The sequence below is a fragment of the Amblyomma mixtum genome, chromosome 6 (assembly GCF_055824585.1).
Source record: "Amblyomma mixtum isolate Tamu chromosome 6, ASM5582458v1, whole genome shotgun sequence".
NCBI classification, from domain to species: Eukaryota; Metazoa; Arthropoda; class Arachnida; order Ixodida; family Ixodidae; genus Amblyomma; species Amblyomma mixtum.
The window spans coordinates 105,159,419-105,181,263 of record NC_143017.1 but is presented as its reverse complement, the minus strand read 5'-3'; the positions used below and the strand labels follow the sequence as shown (position 1 = coordinate 105,181,263).

The 21,845-nt window shown below is 47.2% G+C and overlaps 1 protein-coding gene across 2 annotated transcripts; it reads left to right on the top strand.

Annotated features, from left to right (window-relative positions):
* The first annotated feature begins 3,310 nt into the window (after positions 1–3,310).
* LOC149339901 (zinc metalloproteinase nas-4-like) lies at positions 3,311–16,145 on the top strand. 2 transcript variants are annotated; one of them, XM_089550603.1, is made up of 6 exons: positions 3,311–3,446; positions 5,561–5,601; positions 10,072–10,153; positions 10,642–10,759; positions 13,130–13,308; positions 14,968–16,145. In XM_089550603.1, exons 1-6 carry the CDS (start codon positions 3,341–3,343, stop codon positions 15,237–15,239), a joined length of 798 nt encoding a protein of 265 aa, XP_089406729.1. In that variant the 5' UTR covers positions 3,311–3,340; the 3' UTR covers positions 15,240–16,145. The 2 variants fall into 2 exon arrangements, with proteins under 2 accessions (XP_089406729.1, XP_089406728.1); XM_089550602.1 differs by lacking the exons at positions 5,561–5,601; positions 10,072–10,153 and having other exon boundaries at positions 3,324–3,446.
* The last annotated feature ends 5,700 nt before the right edge of the window (positions 16,146–21,845 follow it).

Here is a 21,845-nt window from a genome sequence, read left to right as displayed (position 1 = left end):
TTACACGGGACGAAAAAAGAAGACACGCACACACACAGCGCTGAACTTACAACTGCATGATTTATTGCGTTGCTCGCAATAAATACCGCAATAAATACCCGCCTGATTGGTGCCCAAGTTGGGGAAATGTGCCTCGTGTTTGATTGGCCCACGCCTCATGGAGGGGCGGAACCTAGGAGATTTAAGGACGGTGCTGAGTGTGAAAGGCCGCTCTGGGCCTTGGCGACAAGGCTCATCCAGTCGGTCGACGCTATGAACTTTTAATTCTTGACCGTTTGCTCTTTTGTACAGTATCTAATTAAGTTTCCTAAAAGTTCCATTAAACCCGCTTGTTTTTCGTTTCCCAAACTCCAAAGCTTCAGACTTCCTCAGCCCGACGACTCAACACGCTACCAAACGGAGCCCGGGTTCGAGTTATCGTGTGCGCCACAACAACTGGTGGCAGCGGTGGGATGCTGCTACCATGACTCGTAACAGTGATCCATCTGTAGCAATGTTTAACGCATCATTTGAAAGAAGAAAACACGCAAGCAAAAATTTGGAGTCTATAGTCCTCTAAAAAATTTATGAAACGGTTCGGATACTGGCTACGAAATGCTTGCATTATGAAGAGTAAATGTCACCGAGCGCTCATACCGCGCTGAAGTCCTCAAAATTGAACCTATAACTTACGCATATATATAATTTTTTTTTTAATTCTCGTCGCCGCGCCTCTCGACGGCGCCCGGTGCGGTCTGTCGCGCGAATCTTGCCATATGGTCCACGTGACGTCAGTCTTGAAGGGCTGTCGTTGGCCGCCATTTTGTTTTCAGTGGCGCACTACGATAGGCCGCCGGCGTGTCTGAACACATTATTGCCTCCTGCGGAAGCCTGCACGCCACGCGCTGGACAACAAATGACACCCGTGACGTCGCTTGACACGGTATATGTAGAGAGAGGTGACAAATTCGTAAAACAGCTCCGGTTGGTGTTGGAGAGTGGGGATTGGTCGCTGTTCATATCGTACGACGAGAAGGAAGTGACGTCACCACTGCAGAATGGACCGTCTGCATAACGTTCCCTTCCTCTGATGCGATTGGAAGGCCGGAAATAATAGACCCTGCTGCTGCATGAGCGTGACGGCTAAAGACGCATTACCTGCCGCAACCGTGGATTGAATTCCGGCTGAAAATTTGCGTCTTCTCGTCCAAACACGCCATAAACTCCTTTGTTGTCCTTTTTCTCTCGCCAACTGGCGCAGCTTACGGTTTGAATGGGACAAGCCTTCATTGAAAGCGAGGAATCAGGTCTGCCAAGGACAAACCAGTCACCAAAATTCTGTAACATTTTTTTTTTTTTGTACGTGTGTGCGGTACATCCTGCGTGCGCATCGTGTACTTTGATGAAGCAGGGCAGTCGGAACTTTTCTACATTTAAGTGTTTCACTCTGATGAGCTGTTGCTGAAAGCACGTCTGCACACTAGCGTGCACCTCCTCCTTAACCGCGCGACACAGTTTATTTTACACGTTGGCGAATATATCTATAGCCCGCAGGGCGTTCGGTGTGCTGGCAAACCAAGCTCTCGTCGACCACGTACAAGGTAATGATGATGAAGCTGTCTGACTCAACGACGCCTTATAAGTTACGGCGTTGTTAACACCGTACCCCTCGTACATCGCTCTCTCTCACACACACACACACACATACACACATGCGCACACACACGCACGCACGAAAAAACGCGCACATACAGAGATAAGGCTTAATTTCTTTTTACTGCAGCGTCTCCTCCATGGCCTAGTTATTAAGGCGAAAGCCTTTAATACTTCATACTGTCGTTAGCAGACGCGTCGGCAGGAGTGTCGGCAGACGCGTCGGCAGATTCGTCCGCCTTTCGGCGTCACTGCTTAAAAGGCTCAAGGTTCCAGCATGAATAAAGGCGCATCTAGTGAATGCATGGGCTTCATAAATAAGATAAAAGGAGTAAAGTCAGGAAAAGGAAAATAAAAATAAGAAAATAAACAAAAATAAAAAATATGATGTGAAAATAAAGATACAAAACAATAAAATTAAGAAAAGGAGCAAAAAATATGAAAAATAAAAAAGTAAAGAAAAACAAACTGGCCAGGAAACGCTTTCGCCTTGCAGCACTTTAGAGAGCCAAAGTGCCCCCTGATTTTTTTTCCCTTAGCTGTTTAGGCGGTCCGGTCATGCGCCTGTCTTCGTGGTCGTCAAGGTTCACCATCTCGAAGCTGCGCTCAATGCAGGAACACGATCAATGTGTTCTATAATTTTGGTTGAAGCAGGTTCCCATGAACAACTTCCTCATCCTATCTGAGGAAGAAAAGAGAGTGAGGCTTCGCGGCATCTTTTGAGTTGGCTTCAGTCAATGAGCATGTGAAATACAAAGCTGTTTGCATGTAAAAACAGCTCGCCAGTGGCCACTTCGGCTACCGAGACGTCGCCTGCTGCGACTGACCTGCGCGTAACTCCAGCAAGGCGCTAATCAGCATGGTATGCGGCATGGTACGTGAGGTTTAAAGGCCCAAATTGAAGTTGTGCTTTATCAATATATTACAGCGTTCTAACAATTAAAAAAAAAATAGGTGTCGTCATTACCGGCCGATCTCGCTAGCAAAATTCGCTCGTCGACACAGTTCTTTAGGCACGAATCCCAGAGGTCAGGCTACAGCGTCATTCACGTCGGAACCGTAATCACGTTGTAGACATCACGATTTGAATCGAGGGACGGGCGCAAAAATTTTAAATATAGTATTCTGAGCAAAAAATTCGATTTTACTGCCGGACAAAAGATCAACGTACGCAGACAGAACCAGAGAATCTATTTTTACTAAGAACGCTAGTTTGTCCTCGGTATCACTTTAAACGTAGTCCTCCGCTCGTGGGCTATGAGGGACAAGGGCTCCAGAATAATTTAGACCACCTGGGGTTCGTCAGCGCCCACTCACGTCGTACAGCCCACTTCATTTTTGCATTCCATCAAAATGCAGCCGGTGCCTTGGAATTAGCAGCCGAACGCCGAAGCCACCAAGCCACGCGGCGGGTAAGTCGTCAGCTGCTTCGACGCAAGGGGCTTGGTGAATTCGATTCGTACTTTAGCTGACTCCAGAAGGTATGTTTCACAATGCAGCATGGTTTGAATCGGTCGCTCGCTCGAAACAGGCACGCTTTGCGTCAGCGCGCGCAGTCGTCTCCGCGCCGCAGTTGGAGCACGCGTACGAAGCGCGCAGGACCGACCAAGAAGCGCGACCATAGTTGCTGCGGCAGGATACGTGTCAACGGACACCGCCGCGAAAGAATGAGACGCGTCATGCGAAGGACGCCATTTCCACGACCATCATGGCTGCCGCTTTCTTCGGGTTGCTGCTGCTGTCGGCACTTCCCCCGCTGCTGTCGGCTAAACCCGCGGCCGCCAGCATCTACACGGGGGTCGTCGAGATGCCAGGTAACGTGAGAGCGTGCGCATCTCGTCTTGTGTTGCTCGAGCTGCCTGCATCCACGGCCTTTCAGACAAACATACATCCCTCATTCAGTGGCTTCACGCTGATTGTCAATTGCCTCGCACACGCGGGAGCAGCGACGTCTCTCCGCTCGACTGTATATTTAGAGCCCTTAATTTTCGGGGTGTTTCTTTCCCGCATTTCGAGAGGCAAAAATCGAGCGCTATTTTCCGAGCTCAAATTCAGTTGAAAATCTTTAGTCAGAAAAAAATTCTGTCGTTCGAGATTTTTGAGTCATTTTTTGTAGCGTAAGACGGTTTACTATAACGGTTCGTTCCTCTGCTAGACAGAAAATTGCTTTTTTTCGATCATTATTTCATAAACAATATAGAAATCGCGGGTTCCCGTAAAAAAAAAATTTTTACGAGTTGGGATTTTTTTCTAATCTGTTGCGAATCGCGCGCTATACCAGTCTCCTACGAAGTGCTACCGCGTCTGAACAGTACCGAGACTTGCCTTCATTTGTGTAGTGCGACAGCATTCAACGTAGCGACGATTTTAAGCGCGAATGGTCCTTGTACCAGGGTGCCGTTAGCGAGGGTAGCGTGCTTCATTAAGTAACTCGTAAAACACATCTTTTCGGTAGCTACGTTTTGGCCTCTCACTCTTAAATCTTTCTTTTTGAAATTATCTACAAGTTCATCCCCCTTATAAAAACAAGTGTTAAAAGAGATTTAAGGTCCCTAATTTACCAAAGCCACCCCTCTGGAATAAGCACGAGATACCCACACATTTTCTTGCTGTGCTTAAGCTTAATGAACCGGAAAACAAATATCGTCTAGAATGCTCACTTTCCGGGAGAATTCGAGTCTAATCCGATTTTTAAGAAATGTCTTCAGGGTGTGAAAATTGGGTAAAATTGGGTTTTACCTGAAAACGAAGGGACTTCTGTATATTTAAAGTAGAGAAGGCCGAAATAATAATGGTTTATTTTCATGCACCACTTTAAAGCCTATGCTATACATACGGCCACTTCCGTTTTCCCAGTTGCGTTGCTTTTATGTTTGCAGTTGGTTATGGTTCCTTGTGGTTGTTATGCGGAAGCATTGATATATCGCTCCATTGCACCTAACATGTTTTATGACCAGGACAGATTGTTGCAGCCTGGACAGATTGCTAGTTGCCTTCATGTATTTATTAGCATTGCCGTGAACGATGCAAACTAAACTTTAGTACACTCTCTGTTACAGAGCGTGCAGCTTTCGTTTCGTGTTTCTCTCTCGATAGAAAATAATTGAATTCTCGGAACGCTTTACGCAAGGAACTGCAAACGAATATTATTCTGTAACAGTTCCTCGGTATCTGGGAGACCTACCGTCGCCGTAAAGTATCTAAAAGTGCACTGTCAATTAATCTTATTTCTGTATCTTTTTTTTCTCGCTGGATGAATTTTGTGTCACCGTATTTAAAACCAATGTCGTACTTGCAAACTGATACATCTGCTACAACACAACGGAAGGCGCACCTTAAACGAGAGTCTAGGTGCTCGGAAGCATGTTTATATTTTTATATTCTGTGCACTCTGAAACACTATACAAAACGTTATGGAATGCGGAACCTGTAAACATAAAAATTTCGCGATGGCTTCACATGCATCCAAGAAATAAGCGGTGCTCTTTGTTGACAATAGCGATTATGCAACGAAGACGGCGCTGTGTCAGTCTAGGCTTTGCATGAAGCTTGAGCTAGAGAAAATTCACTCTTTTCAGGGATCTTCCACTTTGTGGAACCTCCCTGCCGTTTGTAGAGGCTAGTTTTGTATCTAGGGCAGCGAACATTCCTGGACCAAATTATTTGCACTCTGTTAGCTTGCACGAGATGTTGATATCACCAAGCGTTCAGCACATTGTAGACCCGAAGACGTCTCACATTGCATGTGTACGAGCGAAAGCTAACTGCGTTATCTTGTCGTACAGCATCGTCAGGGCACTGCGGCTTTGAAGCCGTGCTGATGACCTGCCCCGTGTTCAGGCTAACGTGTGAATGTACCGCGCAGTCGATGTTTGTTTTTACAATGAAGCGATGGTGATTTTGTCGTGTTCGTGTCTCTCCGCGGCAGATGTCATCGAGGGAGACATCTATATGCCACCGATCACGTCGGTACGTCTTCTCATGTTATGATGCCTCAATATGAACAGAAAACCCTACCTAAATTGCGCTTTTCAGCTGAGCTTATCATGTAAACATCCGCATAACGAAATATTCCATCAAGCAGCCCTGTAAAGAAGGAAACGTAATCTTCTTATGAATAACGAAATAATGGTTACAACGAAATAATTTCATCCCCCGTTGAGCTTAATTATAATTAAGCTATTTACTAGCTGTGTTGATGATACTAATGAAGCTAACAGTTCATAAACCGGCTTAAAATACTGTGTTAATTAGTGTCTAGACAATGAGTGCTGTTGCGCTCCTTATGTGCTCAGTTCATAGGTACCGTTGTAAATATTTCGCGAGGCCTAGCATGAGGAAACTGCATCTAGACGGCTGCTTAACATTTTTCAAGGATCATGCACAGCATGCCTTTTTGTTTATTTGCCTATGTTACGCACCGCCCCGCCGCAGTGCGTCGCGGGTCTTAAATTAAACGCAAGTTTGGCCTAAGTTTGGCCTCCGTGAAAACGTGAAACAATTGCACTCCGTTTGGAGATTTAAGTACTTTATTCTTAATAAACCAGGTTATTAGCATAAATAAGGAATAGGGAGTGTGGGGGAAAAGTGCGTCATCAGGCAAAACGCGACATTTTGTTAACGCCTCGTAACTTTTAACGTAGAAACATATTAATTTAATTTTACATGATCTGCACTGCACATCTCCACATCTCCACTGCAGCTCAACTTAAGGCTGACGAGGTTTGCCTCTTCTAAGCGAAGAAAAATTGTGCGAAGTGAGCCTTCGTGAACGAGATGTAAGTAAAAAAAAAAAAAAAACGAAAATCGGCATTGCACATTTCTCAAAACTGCGCAGCCCAACCGATCTGGGTCGTGGACTGTCGCAAGTATTTAGTAGTTACATCTGGTTATTGGTCTTCTCTCATGCAGGTTGCAGCCCAAGCTCTTGCAAGGGAATATTTTTTTTTTTTAAGCAAGCTACATGTGGGGCAAAGCGCGACATTTTGGTGTTCTTCAGGGCCTAAAGTAATGATAATTGTTTCTTTGCTTCCTCCAAAACTCTGCCCTTCTTTTGTCGCTGGTTAGGGTGGTCTGAAGTTTCAAAGAAAACATGAAGAATTCTTCGGAGAGCAACAAACAGAACAGAAAAGAAAGTTAGGGAACATGAGTTGAAGAAAATGCACTAACTTTGTTTATAATATAATCCCTGCACTCTTTCCGGCAGCCAGGCTGGCTTCATTAATGACAATGCAACAATCTCTGTTTGGTCTGGCCTAAAATCACGTCCAAAAGCTCGTGTTCACTTCCTGTGAATCAAACTAAATAGGATGCACATTCGACAGGGAGCAGAACCGTGAAAGAGAACATCCGTGACACTAAAACAGAACAATGTTGCAAACACGGAGGAAACGGCAAGAATGGCGCATCTAGGACAGTTACACAGAAAGCCTGGGGTGCGCAGTCTGTACGTTTACCCCTGATGTAGGGGAGAGTGGGGCAAAACGCGACACGAATTTGCAGATCGTTGCCATTATTTTCTTTTTTTTTTCACAGGTATCAAAAAACGAATGCTGTCTAATTATTGTCGAATCGAATGTCAGCATGAAATACTAACTCGCCCAGCAAATGGTTCCCTACCGTCCTAGCATCACGTTCACAAAATATGAAAAGTCCAGCTGAATAGGAACACAATGGGATTTAATAAAATATAAAACTCAAAGATGTCGCATTTCGCTCGACCTCATGGGGCAAAATGAGGCAGTGCCGATGCAAACTGAGACACCCTTCTTAAATCACCATATTATTCATCCGCGTCGCCGCGGTGGCTCAGTGGTTATGACGCTCGGCTGCTGACCCGAAGGACGCGGTTTCGACCTCGGCCGCGGCGGTCGAATTTTGATGGAGTCGAAATTCTAGAGGCCCGTGTACTGTGCGATGTCAGTGCACGTTAAAGAACCCCAGGTGGTCGAAATTTCCGAAGCCCTCCACTACGGCGTCCCTCATAGCCGTAGTCGCTTTGGGGCGTTAAACCTCATAAACCAAACCAAACCATATTATTCATCCTTGCAATGAACGCGCACGAAGTTACCTCCATCAGTTCTTTGCAAGCCTATTCTAATGACGTACTCTACATTAAGGCGAACCTGGCACTGTTTCTTTCCTGCCCGCTCCAGTCTGCGCAGTTTTACCGCCGCGGGCTCTGCGTGAAGCTTGGCTTCACGATGTTTTTAAATTCCCAGCCTTCATCGAAACCTTTCCTGCTTTAGTGTCGCAGTTGTTGCTCTTTTGCTGAGCCGTGTTGAATGGTTATGCGATTTGGTTCGATTAGTTGCGTGTAAACACGAAATTTTCAATGTGATTGTAAGCCGCACCGAAGAGAGCTTGCTCCATTGTCAGAATGTGTTGTACAAATAGCTGTTTATGCACGCCTGACACTGTGCGATGCTGAGATTCGCAAGACTTTCATACAGTTTTTTTTATTTTTACATTCTCTTGATGTAAAAACGCACAAACACAAAACGCTTGACGGGACCAGCGCTGATCGTGTCTCTCCAGAGCTTTCATCGTGCTTTCTGCGCGCATGACATTCATTGTTTTCCTTTTGTTCACTCAGACTGTCCTCGAGAGCGGGAAAACAAAGGTAGAGCTTTGGAGAGTGCGATAAAACTATTGCATTTAATTTAGGCCCCCCAGGGTGCCACAAAGTTATGTTCTGCCCCAAATGTAGCCTGCTACGAGAATAATTTTGTATATTTCATTTTATTTTATTTTACAGTACTGCCAGCCACCGTTTAACGGCCAAAACAGGAGTGGGCAGTTCAAGGTGCATAATATGCAAACAGGCACGTGCGTGGTATACATAGAGCTGTGACGCAAAATAAGCATTACGAACAGGTACAACAGTATACATCAGCAGTAAAGGCTGGCAAAGTAAACAAACTCTTTTCCATTTGCGAAAGGAGTTAGGAAGTCGCCGCCAAGATTCGCAAGACAAAAACCAAGGTCACGTACACTGGAATCACAAACAAGGAAGCAAAGCAGGAAAAAGTTTTTCGACAGATGCTGAGTTGGCCACCTCGGAAGGCAGCCCGTTTCATTCGAAAATGGTTTTCGGAAAAATAAAAGAATGTCGATATGCATTTGTTCTGCATTGAAGCATTAAATGTGTACTGTTGTGTTCTCGAGTGGGTCGCTTGGTACTGTACTGCATGTAGGCATTAAAATCCAGTCTGGTATTGCTAGATTTCAATCTTTAATACTCTATCGGCAAAAACTATTTGCATTCGCTGAGATCAATAACCAGTTGCAATAACCAAGCACTTGGGTTAATCTAGGGCGCTAAGTTGACTGAGCTGCAGTTTTGAAAAATCTCGCTTGGAGAATTTCGAGCCTATTCGACCGCTTTCTCAATCACCAAGGCTCAGGTCAATCTTGAACTCTACTGTACTGTGCTAGAGCAATCAAATTATTACGGCACGCGTGTTTCCGGAAAAAAAAAAAATATATTGCAGCTCTACTCCGCTACCCAGTCGCACGGTGCTTTTACCAGCGGACAGAGCATGAACGTCCGCTCATAGCTTGACGTATTTCAAGAAACTGGATTACGTGACTGCGCCGATATAAACTTTTTTCGCACACATTCGTCCCATAAACTTCTTATCGCGATATTACATGTGGCGGATCATAGCAGATAAATATCAAGTTAATATAAAAATGAGAGGGTGCTAATTAACAAAATGAGGCATTTTGCTCCATGTCGCCTTTTAACCCCCTCTCCCTAATGCGATTTCTAACCCATGTACGATGAAATAACAGCGCAAGGAACGGGACGAAAACACGAAGGAAGAAGACACAGACGCAGCGCCCGTGTCTAAACCTAGCCCGGCATCTTGCTCTTCTAAACCCATGTACCCCGTATCACTTTTTATATTTACGAAAATGCCAGTCTCGTCGCCGCTGCAGTGCCAGAAATATATGGGCCACACACGGCCGAACCCGAAACCATGCTGCTAATATAAGGGTGAACCTAATCTGTATGCATTTCCTTACGACCGCATGCTAATGAGTAGGTGTGTTTCATTAGAAAGAGAGAGGAATCTTTAATGAACCTCGCAACAGCGCTCACGATGAGACAATGCGTTTGCATTCAAAGCACATAGGCAGTGTTAAGTTCAATCCGTAATTCTTCTAGTTCACTGTCAAGGTGGTCTAAATTAATTCGGAGCCATCCACTATATCCTGTTGCGTAGCTTTGTCAAGTATAAACCCATCAAAGCCAGCGTGAAAGCAGATAATATTTCGCAACTATCAGCACACCTTCGTTCCTCATGAAGCAAGCGAGAAGGAGTCGTTCGCTACTGGGTGTTCGAAATGCAAAATACCGAACGCATTGTGGCTAGCCTGGCTCACTTTCTTGTGGACCAAATGAATGGCTATTTTCCCCGGAGCGTACTACAGGTCTCCGACCTGCGTGCGAGGACGAAAGAGACTCCGCTGTGGCCTGGCGGCGTGGTACACTACATCGTCGACGACGCCTTCGGTAAGCCGTTAGGCTGCAGCGCGGTCTTAGGGCTCTAAGCCCAGAAGACTCAAACGGGAAGATGCACGCTTTCTTCCCTGGGCTGAACTAGCGTAGTCACACGAAGCTGGAGCCACATGTGGTCATATATCTTAAGATAGGTCGCAATTTACCGGAGCCTTGATTATCGCCTCTTCTCCAAAGAAACCGCTTTGGAAACATTTTCGCGAGGGAAATTCATGCTGCGGTGCCCTCCAATATCGTAGACAGTTCGCTACTTCGTTAAAACGCGTTGCGAGGCATATTCAGTGGGGTGAAATTACAGGCGGATTTGTGGTAGCCGTTAAGGTTGTAGCATTGACACGGAAAGGGGAAAATAACAAAGCAAGGGAACCTCTTTGCCAGTAGATTGCAATTCGAGCCGATCTAATCTTCTCGTCGTTTGCTTCTTTTCTTTTTGTCTGTTCTGAAATTAATCTTTGTGTTCATTCTTCTCTCTCCGCTCACAGATTCGTGGGAGAAAGAAGAGATCTTGAGCGCCATGCAGCAGATCGAGTCCGTCTCCTGCGTCCAGTTCAGGGAGCGCACCGATGAAGAAGGATACATCCACATCCTGAGCAAGCAGGGGCAAGTGCCTGCTCGCCAGCGCCGCATGCCTCAAAAAAATTGGCTGTGGTTTATCTCTGGCTAACCCTGGTCGAATTGTGAAAGCAACTGAGCGCGTTGTCTCTTCCTCGCTTCGTTATTTCGTTGTTGCCTCTCTTTCGCGCTCTCCATAACGACTAGAATCCACTGAGGCGAAGCGCATACACATATATACCCCCCTCGAGGCGACACCGCCTCTCCCTCCACCCCAGCGGAGCACATCTGGTGGAGCGAGCGGCGACGGCAGCGGTGTCGACGGCGGCGCCATCTGTTGGAGCGCGGCTGCGGCGTTGCTAGGCAACGGCGGCTCAAGGTCGTTTGTGGGCCACAACATACAGCTGAAGTGCGACCACGCGACGAACCGAGCTGGCTGGCGTAGTGTTGCTTTCGCATCAAAAGAAGTTTCTCCGCTAGGCAGAACGAGTGGGCGCACCCTGTACTCGTCGCTCCCAAGCGAGTGTTTGTCAATGGCGTTCCGATGAGAAAGGGACTGTGTTCAGTAATAACTGTCCCAGCCAATTATCCAGAAAGCTCCTTATTGCATGAGGTTTCGAGGGATTTTGTCGTGCCTGAATTGCAAGCACAGTTCTCTACTGACGGAACTCGACTTGCTGGTATATTTCTTGGGCTATAATTCTGACAGGGACACCTACAGGTCCCTCCAATATATAAAAGACGATTATCGTGGTTATTTATCTCCTGACGTTGAAAATTACTTTGTATATTACCCGTCGTTCGGAAAACAAGTTACAAAGCAGGAAAAACTGTGCCTGACGCACTTAATTAGGTCGTAATAAATTATTGATTGCTCAAACTTTGTTCTCTTTCATATTGTAGGGACTTGTGCAATTGGTGGTATCGCACAAACAGCTCTTGTTTAAAACCGAGGGCAACTTATCTCGCTCTGCACCGCAGACAAGATCATCAAAAGGAAGAGTATGCCGTAAGAGTGCGGTTACATTAGCTGATGATGTATTGAACCACCTTAATTATACTATCCTCCGGGGCGGCATAATGCCACTGACATTCGGCTGGAGAGGCCGTGCTCGCGGGACCTAATTCCGGCTGCGGCTGCCGCATATCAGTAGCGGAGAGATTAAAAACCTTCGGAGTTCTGCGGGATGCCAGTGCACGTTAAGCAACAATAGGAGTCGAAATTAGACGGGACTTCTCCCCAACAGCGTCCCTCCCTGACCACGCGCCGATTAGGACGTTCAACCTCCCACACCTTACCACACCACTCAGTATTTTCGTAACAGGCTTGACTGACAGCTCGTAGTTACGTGATGCTTTTATGGTGTGTGCGTCTATTAGCTTTTTCTTACTAATATCAGACGCGCGCCTAATGAAAAGTTTGGCCAGACGGTCAAGTCTATAACGTTTCCAGATTTTTTTTTATTCGTAGTCAATATCGCCCGCTGTGCAAGCAAGCGACCTCCAGTGTAGTGCTCTATGGTCATGTGTAGCCTTTGCGCCAAGAAACGCTTGCAACATTATCGTCAGTATTGAAAATTGATTGTAAAACATTTTATTCGCCGGGAAGAGCTTGGCAAGAGGTCGCGTTAAGTGGTCGAGAGTACATAGCCCTCGACGACTTTGTCTGCGCACTCCACCGCCAAAACTTGCGTTCTGGGGTCAGAGCTAGCCAGCACGGTCTCCCACCGCTCGAGAGAAGGAGCTGTAACTAGATCACCCGGAGGTGGCTATATTTTGCAGTCCCACAGGATGTGATCGTAGGTAGCACGTTGGCCACAGTGTTTGCAGTTTGGGTTGTAAAGATCTGGATAAATGTGCGCGAGGAGTGATGGGGTGCGTATCGATCTCGTCTGTAGACGACGCCACAAAACCTTGAAAAAAAACCTTTTATATCTCTTGTTTAAAAGTGCCTCGTTTTCTTCGACGTGTGAAGCAAAGAGTTAAAATACTTAACATCCATATTTATCCTCGGAAATCGCAAATTTTTGAAAAAGGCTACCGAATTAAGAATGGAGGCGCTTACACAAATGTCAATAATGGTGAAATGCATATTAAATCGTGGTCTTCGCAACTCATTCCATTATCTTATTTACCTGTCTTCATAACATTGGTCTCCACGAAATTTTTTGGATCTTCTATATAACCACTGGAAATCTCTACACCCTATATCCATGACCACAGTTAATACTTTTCTCTCAAATACTTATTTCTTGTGCCCTTCTAACGCCTAATGTTCCGTCCCTTAAGCACAGTAGCAGTAAGGCGGTATTACGTTGGCGAATAACAATCCATCTTCGTTAAAAAGCACACCCCTCTCTATGTTGTCTCTGTCCTGTATGCTCTCTTCATTTAACAATGTACGGCTTTCGTGCGCAGGTGTTTCTCCGAGGTCGGCATGTCTGGACTGCGGCAGCTGGTTTCTCTCAACTTCGAAGTCTGCGCTACGTACGGCACCATCGTGCACGAACTGTTGCACGTCCTGGGGCTGTGGCACGAGCAGTCGCGCGCCGACCGGGACCGATACGTCAGGGTCGTCTGGAACAACGTGGTACCAAGTGAGCGAATGTCTGTTCAACATGGGTGCGCGCTGCAGCCCTTACAAAATTTTCTTTTGACAGCCTACAGACTGTTCATAGATATTTTTCTATAAAGTCTATAGATTTTCTATAGAAAAATTCTATAGACCAGTATAGGCAATACAAACCCTAAAGACAGTCTATAGACAATCTATAGAAAGATGGCCGCACACTTTTAGTAGAATTTTTTTCCATTGACAGTCTATAGAGTATGAATAGACGAAAGGAAATATCTATAGGAAGGCAATATAGTGCATAAGAAGTCTATATAGACAGTCTATAGACCATTTCTATAAGGGTGGTGTCAAAAGATGCCCACAGACACTACAAATCCTCTCGAAATCTACTATCATCGAGTTGTTCCACTCGATGGTGTGGTACGAATTACTTTGCAAATTCAGATGAACGAAACTTAAGTTAACAGCTTCAATGACCAATTTGTTCGAGGCCGGCCAGTTGTATAGCACCTGAACCCACGTAGGCATGGTTTCTTCTTGTTATGGTTTAGAGTAAAAAGGCATATCTTAGCAGTTAATTACACGAAGTGTTTCAGTGGTTGCTCATAAACTCCTGCATTCGGTACACATGCAGAGTTAAACATGCGCTTATTAAAGTCCAGGCATTCGCGTTGTGGGATTGTAAGGATCAACAAGTTGTGATAGGCACCCCTTAGGGAGTTGAGTTATTTTCTCTTTTCTCTTTTTGTGGTGACGCGTTTTCTGCGGAGGACTGCTTATGGTCATCCCGAAGACTTCGGGTACGATGGAGCAGCCTAACAATGCGAAGCTGAAAAGTGGACCAAAAAATATAGTTCCATGCTTCCATTTGTCTTTAGTTCTCGTTAACCTCTTTGCTCCGAACCTTAATTCTTCGCACAGCTGGTTAAGAATATTGTATTTTTATCGACGAATTTTTCTTGCGGGAGAGAACACGCGTTTACTCAAGACTGGAAGCGTGTACCGTGGTATTACAGAGAACCCTTAGAATGTCATTTAAAGTGAATCGAGAGAAAAATGTGTAACGTTGAAAACTAAAGCATAAAGCAGAAAACAAATGTACAGCAATTGCTTCCAAATGAATTGAAGTGGAGGTCTGTAGAGGTTCTAGTCGTGATGGTACAGTCGCAGGTATCCATTCTTACCTTGACTAAGGCTGTTCAAGTTTCACAATGAAAGCAGTACTAGTGTCACAGTGCGAAAAAGGCGGCGCTTGTCCAGCCTCGGGGAGTGAAGCCTCCGCCCTACAGACACCCACCCACATCTCACCACCACCCGTGGTCCACCTCCCCACCCCATCCCGCTCACCTTCACCCTTCAGAAGCTCCACCCACTACCAACCACCTACCCGAAGCCCCCGCAGCATTGAACAAAACACCGAGAAAGCCCAGAAGCCCCATCTGCCAGAAACCTCCCAATCCCATCCCCCTAGGCAGAGGATCACCCACCCACCATCACCCTCCAGAAGAATTCGACGCTTGTGTGGAGCCTCGGGTTAGAGAAAAAATCATTTCGCTTAGCGCTGTCTCATCAGATGTCTGATTGTCCCATAAATATTTTTACCAATATAGGGGCCACTGTCGAACTTAATGGACCAGTGAATGGCTGTACGAGTAAATGGTTGCCAATTGTGTCTACCCAGGGTTCAAGGCCAACTTCATGAAGACTAACCGGGTGCCTTACCTGGAAGAAGACTACGACTACGAGTCCATAATGCACTACTTTTTCAACGCCTTCTCCAAGGACCCCGAGCAAGCCACACTAGTGCCCAAGAACACTGCCGTCGAGCTTTTTAACCTGGGTCTCGCCTTCAAGGAGAATCGCATGACCAAGGTGGACATCCACAAGCTGAACACCATCTACCACTGCCCCACTGACAGGCCCGCGAGCCACGACGACACCCACCACGACTGAATGTGTCCTCCAGTGCGCAGCAGTTTCTTCTCAGTGTGTGGACACCTACCATTGCGTAGCGGGAACGACCTGATCTGGTGGTGGTAAGGAGGTTGGACAGGGGCTGTAAGGACATTTCGTTAATCGTTTTGGTAGCAACAATTCATCCTCATGCCATCTGCTGCGCGTGTTGTTCTGCTATTCTCACGATGCACGTACTGAAGAGAAATGTGCGTTATTTGCCTCCCAAGGAACAAAACTTACAGTACTTCTAACGCGTATGCGTATTCCTTGCTCGCCTGTGCGGTTGTTGCTGGCTGCTGCTGTGTTACTTACCATGCGTGAGCTGTTCACGTAAGGTTCTCGAGTAAGAATTTTTGAAGTGATGTCATATGGTATGCCGACGTCACTTGCTGAGTAAGTTGCTCCAGCTACTTGTGTAGTGCGAATACTGCGTCGTCGTAGGTCTAGGGTTCGTCATAAGGCTTTCCTTAACGTATGCATCGTAGTTGTTTAAAGGGCTGTTAGGACACTGATAGCTGTACGAGATGTGAATTAGCGAAGGGAAATCCAGTTTTACCTATGCCACTTCTCCCCTGCTTTTCACTCGAGTATGAAGCACCAAAAGGGCCTCTTAGTTGAACCGGTCGCGTCGCGCCTTTCATTTCAATAGTTTCTTATTAATCTGAGCCGAAATTCGGCGCAGTATTGTCGTTGTATCATAAATCGAGCAAGACCTCATTTTGGTGTGCTATAAGAGTAGAAAACGTTCGCAAAAGAGCAACATGTACAAAACAATGGAGAAATAACCGATTACATTATCGCTGTCTTGGATTTAGGTTACTTAAAATAAGATAACTGGCAGCACAAGGACGCATACGCTGTCGGCAGTGCGTCGTAGGGAGCCAGACTTTGCAAGAGGCAAACTACACCAATATAGCATTTCTGTTCATGTGGCTAAAAAGATTTTGAATAAATATTTTCCGCCTCTGTCTGTTTTGATGCCATTTTTTTGTAAACAGCACCTGGAGGAGGAAAAATGTTAGGTGCAAACACAAGAAACACGATGCAATCTGGTCTAGTCTGTCCATTCATCAACGAAGTGTGGGAAGATGATCTTCGAGAAGGGCTCTAGCAGAAACTCATCCGTTACGCAACACAAGTGAGTTTGTGTTTACTACCCGCCAAAGAAAAAATAAATGAAGAAACACTTCTTTTGAGGCTGTGGATACTTATGCGCTTACCTACGTCGCATTAGCACGTTATATGCACGAAATTGTGTGTTTTCTCTATTTATTTATTTTTATTCACCAATGTACCCACAGCTTCAATTTATGGCGTTAGATGTGTTTGTGAAGGGGGGGGGGGGTTAGAGAAAAACAATGTTAATTATTAAGAATATATAGAAGAGACATAACTAACATTGTGAATATGCCAAAATCAACCTTTGCAACTACAAAGCAAAAGAATCATTTCACATGGCAGTAGCAATAGCACTGTCTAGCCTGTTTCATTATCTGAAAGTTCAGCGGAAAAGAATGGTTTCAGAAAAAAATCTGTGGAAATGGAATTGGAAATGGAATAAATTTCTAATTAACAAACAAACCCAGATTTCAAGACTCAAGACCAGAGCTCACACTGTTTCCTGCCTTCTGAGTATGTTTGCTTGCTTTTGTGCCAATACCAGTTTTCACGACCAAGCACAAACTAATTAAAACGTTTTTCAAGGACGTCACCGTACCTAATCTGCACTCTGAGCTCCACGCGTTCTTGTGCTGCTCATTGCGATGAGCCCGAAGTTGGCTCGCGAATAAGAAGTTAAACTAGAATCTTAATTTTCAAGGTGGACGCATGGTAAAGAAATGACATCAAACGCATAAACGAAAAAAACCATGAAGTTGCATTGACTCAGACGTGAACAGCCCTTCCTAAAACACTTGTCCTGTACTGAGCAGAGTTGGAGCGGTCTTGACTATCGTTTGCGTGTGTTTGCACATTGCCATTAGTTTTTTTAACTGCTCACGCAGCGTAGCCAAAATACACTATTTGAGCGGTTCCCGATGCATTAACAACGGTCATGCAACTCTGAAGCTTTTTCTTGCCAACTGATGACCCAAACAGTCCAGCGCTGACTATGGCAAAGCACACAGAACACACGCAGACCATTAAGGTATCGCATCGTCGGCTTATATTAATTCAGATTCGACGGGGCTGTCGAACTAGGTTTGAACCACTTGAAAACTTGTTTTAAATACGCAGTGAATGAATTACTTTTTAAACATTTTCTTTGGGCGTCCTGCCTTTGCCTGAATGAAAAATCACGCGAATACACTTTGCTGTCCTGATGATCATTGCCAGTGCTGTGGCCGCCAACAGCAGTCTGTCTCTGTTTCCGGGTGTCGTCTTGGCCGCCTTTCTCCTAAAGAACTCCGTGCACAGCTTTTTGCGCAGAGTGAAAGCTTGCACAGCAATGTTATCGTAGAGTGAGTCGTCTCACAACTTGTTGAAGGATCTATGCGGTGCAGGTACTTCTTTCGGTGTAGGCTCGTTTTCGTCTGGTAATTTTAGTGCGTAAGCATCAATCCGATGGGTACCAAGCCAGAGCAAAATCATCCGTTGTTTGTTTTATTGTCTGTTCCGTTGTCTGTTCGCCTAGCACGAGCGCTCCGTCCCGCAGCACTACCCTTTCACTGTCGTCTTCTACGTAGCAAAAATCCGTGATTTCGCTCTAATTCGAATGTAGTAAACATTCTCTGTAGTTTTCTTCATTTGCGGCAGTTTGTCACTGTGCACCCACTCAAGTATTTGTTCTGCGAAGATGGCTTTCAACTCTCTGCGAAGTTGCATTACCTCTTTGTTCTTGACTGCCGTCGCAGTTCTCAAGCTCGATGTCAAGGCCGAGTTCGCATGCAGGTTCATAACTTCTGCGTGCTGCCCTCTTTCTGCGCGCGTGCGAAGACTTCTTGACCATTTTTTCTTTTTCCCGAAAAATCCCATGCGCTGAGTATATCTCCTGTATAGAACGTTCCTTGGTACAGAGTAACTAACAAAAAAGCAAGCAATTTCACGTAAGTCAACCTAACACAACTTCGGTGCGTATTTAACGATAGGACCTCCAGCTCCCAACAATTCCATTTAGAGTCATGCGTTTTTTGATATTCCGTAATGCTCTGAAATACTCTTCTCCAAGAGAATTTATTTCGCAGAAGTAACCTGAAGCCTACTGGTGCCAATGTGTGTGATTAAAGAAAAATAAAATTAAAGTTAAAATGTTTTCTTTGCTGCACACGCTGAAAACGAGGCACTGCCAACAGACAATGGCGGCAGCGGAGCGTAAAGGCATAGCTAGCGTGTGAAGATGTATTGTGTCGTGTCCGGTCGCTGTGTTGAATGCAGCGAAAGACGCACACGGTACTTTAAGACTTCGTTTATTTAAAGCCGATGAGGGTGCGACCAGCGTCGACCGAGGCAGGAGCCGAACTGGCCGCCCGAAGAAAGGAGGGAGCGGAGAAGCGTCCACGGGAGGGAGTGGCTTCCCAGAACAGGAGGAGGGTGCGGGGGCGCACCGTGGGGGGGGGCATCTGGCGACAGCGTGCGACGAGGGGCAAGTGGTCGTTAGGAGGAGGATGCGAGTGGTCGTTAGGAGGAGGACGCGGGGGCGCACACACACAAAAGCAATAAGGGGACACAACACTTCCTTCCCCCTTAGAAAGTTGTGCGACCAGCGTCGACCGAGGCAGGAGCCGAACTGGCCGCCCGAAGAAAGGAGGGAGCGGAGAAGCGTCCACGGGAGGGAGTGGCTTCCCAGAACAGGAGGAGGGTGCGGGGGCGCACCGTGGGGGGGCATCTGGCGACAGCGTGCGACGAGGGGCAAGTGGTCGTTAGGAGGAGGATGCGAGTGGTCGTTAGGAGGAGGACGCGGGGGCGCACACACACAAAAGCAATAAGGGGACACAACACTTCCTTCCCCCTTAGAAAATTGCCTGGTATCGTGCAGGGGGTCGGCGCTCACGCGTGGAGGCGCGCTGGCTTTGTGCGCTCGGGGGAGAAACACTTGTAGGCTGGCTGTTGTTCGCTGTGTCTCCTAGGTCTGTCCTGGGCGAAGTCTCTTCTTCCGGGAAGAGGTGCCAGGCTATGTGGGAAGATGGTGCACGTGTTCTCTCCGCTGGCGGACAGCTCTCAGACGGCGTCGTAAATCTACGCAGCTGGTTGAGATGTCGGCGTGCTACTGTGCCATGTATGTTGACGAGCCAAGAGCGCAGGCCTATGCGTCTGACAATTGTAGCTTCCTCCCAGCGTGGCTTTTTCAGAAACTGTCGGGCGAGGACGCGCTGCCCCTCATTAAGCGTGCCGCAGCGCGGAATTGCTTTTTCTTCCCGGAACGTCTCTGCCTTTGGCTCGGGGAGGATGGCTGTGAGCTGGGTTCGCATTTCACGCTCGAACATCATTTTCGAGGGGGTCTCGCCTGTTGTGCTCTGAACCGTCGTGTGCTGCTTGAAGAGAAAGCGCGCAAGGCGGCGCTGCAGCGAGCCTGTCTGATCTCTTTCAAGGGCGCGTTTTAGCTCGGCTACGTAGCGCTCGGCTTGTCCGTTTGTCGCTGGGTGGTAGGGGGCCGATGTAACTGATGAGATCCCGTTGTCGCGATAAAACTTGAGGATCTCCGCAGACACAAACGGTGTTCCGTTGTCCGACACTACCTTGCGCGGCAGGCCGAACGTTGCAAATAGTGATCGGAGGTTGTCAATGACTGCTGCCGAAGTCGTCTGTCCCATTTGCCTTATCTCAAGCCACTTTGTGTAGGCATCTACGACCACAAGGAAAGTGCAGCCCTCAATTGGTCCTGCAGAATCAATGTGCAGTGTGTGCCATGGTGTGTCTGGCTTTTCCCATTCTGGGACAGGAGCTTCCGGCGGGGCGCTCCGGCTGCTCTGGCAAGGCTTGCATTCTCGCACCACTGTTTCGATGTCGTTGTCAATGCCAGGCCACCACATGTAGCTTCTGGCACACTTTTTCATTGCCACGATGCCCCGATGTCCGGCGTGGATGAGAGACATAGCTTGTGCGCGTAGTTCTCTCGGCATCACAACTCGGGACCCAAATATGATGCAGCCGCGATGGGTGCTCAACTCTGTAGCTCGCCTGCGGTAAGCGTCGAAGTTGTCCCCTTTGAGTTTATGCACGTTGCCTTGTTGAACAGCTGTGTAAACTAGCCGGAGAGCTGCGCACTTCTGCGTAGATGCTGCAACTGTGCCTGCTGTAAGCGGAGGTTCTGGCAGTGCTTCGAACATCAGAACGTCTCCTGGTGGAAATGGTTCGTCAACAGTTGCGTCTAGTGGCAGACGGCTTAGCGCATCGGCGTTTTGATGTTTGCCGCATATCATCACGCCTAGTGGAGAAAACCAATTTCTCCCTAGAAGGCTTGATCCTGTGCCCTTCACAACAAGCAGAGGTAGCGTATGGGTCTGGCCGTTGTAGTTAACCTGCACGTTGGCAGAGCCCAATAGTGGCAGATTCTGTCCTGACCACGTTCGCAGGTGCGTGTCGTCTTGTTGCAGGGCGGGTGCGTCAGATGGCCATGAAGTTCGGAACGTGTCCTCACTGATCAGAGTACAGGCTGCGCCGGAGTCCACCTCGAACTTAATCAGCTGGTGATGTACGCTTACTTCTGTAAAAATCTTCGGTCGCGTGCCGAGATTCATGGTGTTCAGGTCGTACAACACAGATGGTGTTGCTGATGTTGTTCCATGGAGATCAGATAGCGGCGTATTCTCTGAGGCGTTGACGCTGTGATTAGGCTGGGAAGGTGACTTTATCTTGGCAAGTCTCCGTTTCGTAATGCATGCTCTTTCGATATGCCCTCGCTTGTGGCAAAAATTACACGTGGCTGACTGGAATCGACATCCCTGGGGGTTGTGTTGGTCGTCACACCGCCAGCAGCGTTGTGCCTTTTTGACCGATTTTACAACAACAGAAGGCTTGCGCACCTGGTTGCTTGTCTGGTGTACCGGCTCGGTGTTCCGGCGAATCCCTCTCTGCTGGTGACCGGCGCTCTCCGCTCGAACGGCGATGTCGTAAGCTTTGCTGAATGTGAGGTCCTTCTCAGCGAACAGGCGCTGCTGCAGTGACTCGTCACTCAGTCCGCACACAAATCTGTCGCGTAACATCACGTCCAAGGGAAGCATGGTGGTGTTAGCAGAAGAAGCTGCGTCTCCCTCCTGCCCGGTAGCTGTTGTCGACAGCGTTCCAAAATTGCAGTCGGCAGCGAGCTTCTTGAGCGCGGCTACGTAGGCGCTCACAGTTTCTCCTCCCAGTTGATCTCGTCGTTGGAAGCGAGCCCGGCTGTAGACCTCGGATGGCCTTGGGTCGTAGTGCTTTTGCAGCGCTTTTACGATGTCGTCGTAAGACACTGCCGCTGGTGTGCTTGGCTGAATAAGGGCGCAGACAGTATCGTAGGTCTGCTCCCCGCACAGCGTCAGCAGGTTGGCCCTCTTCAAGGCTGGGTCTGTGATGTTGTTAGCTTCAAAGTAGAACTGAAGGCGTCCAACCCACGATGACCACGATGAGCCGTTGAACTCTGGTATCTGATTGGGAAACCCTCGCGTAGCCATGGCTTGTCAATAGCGTTGC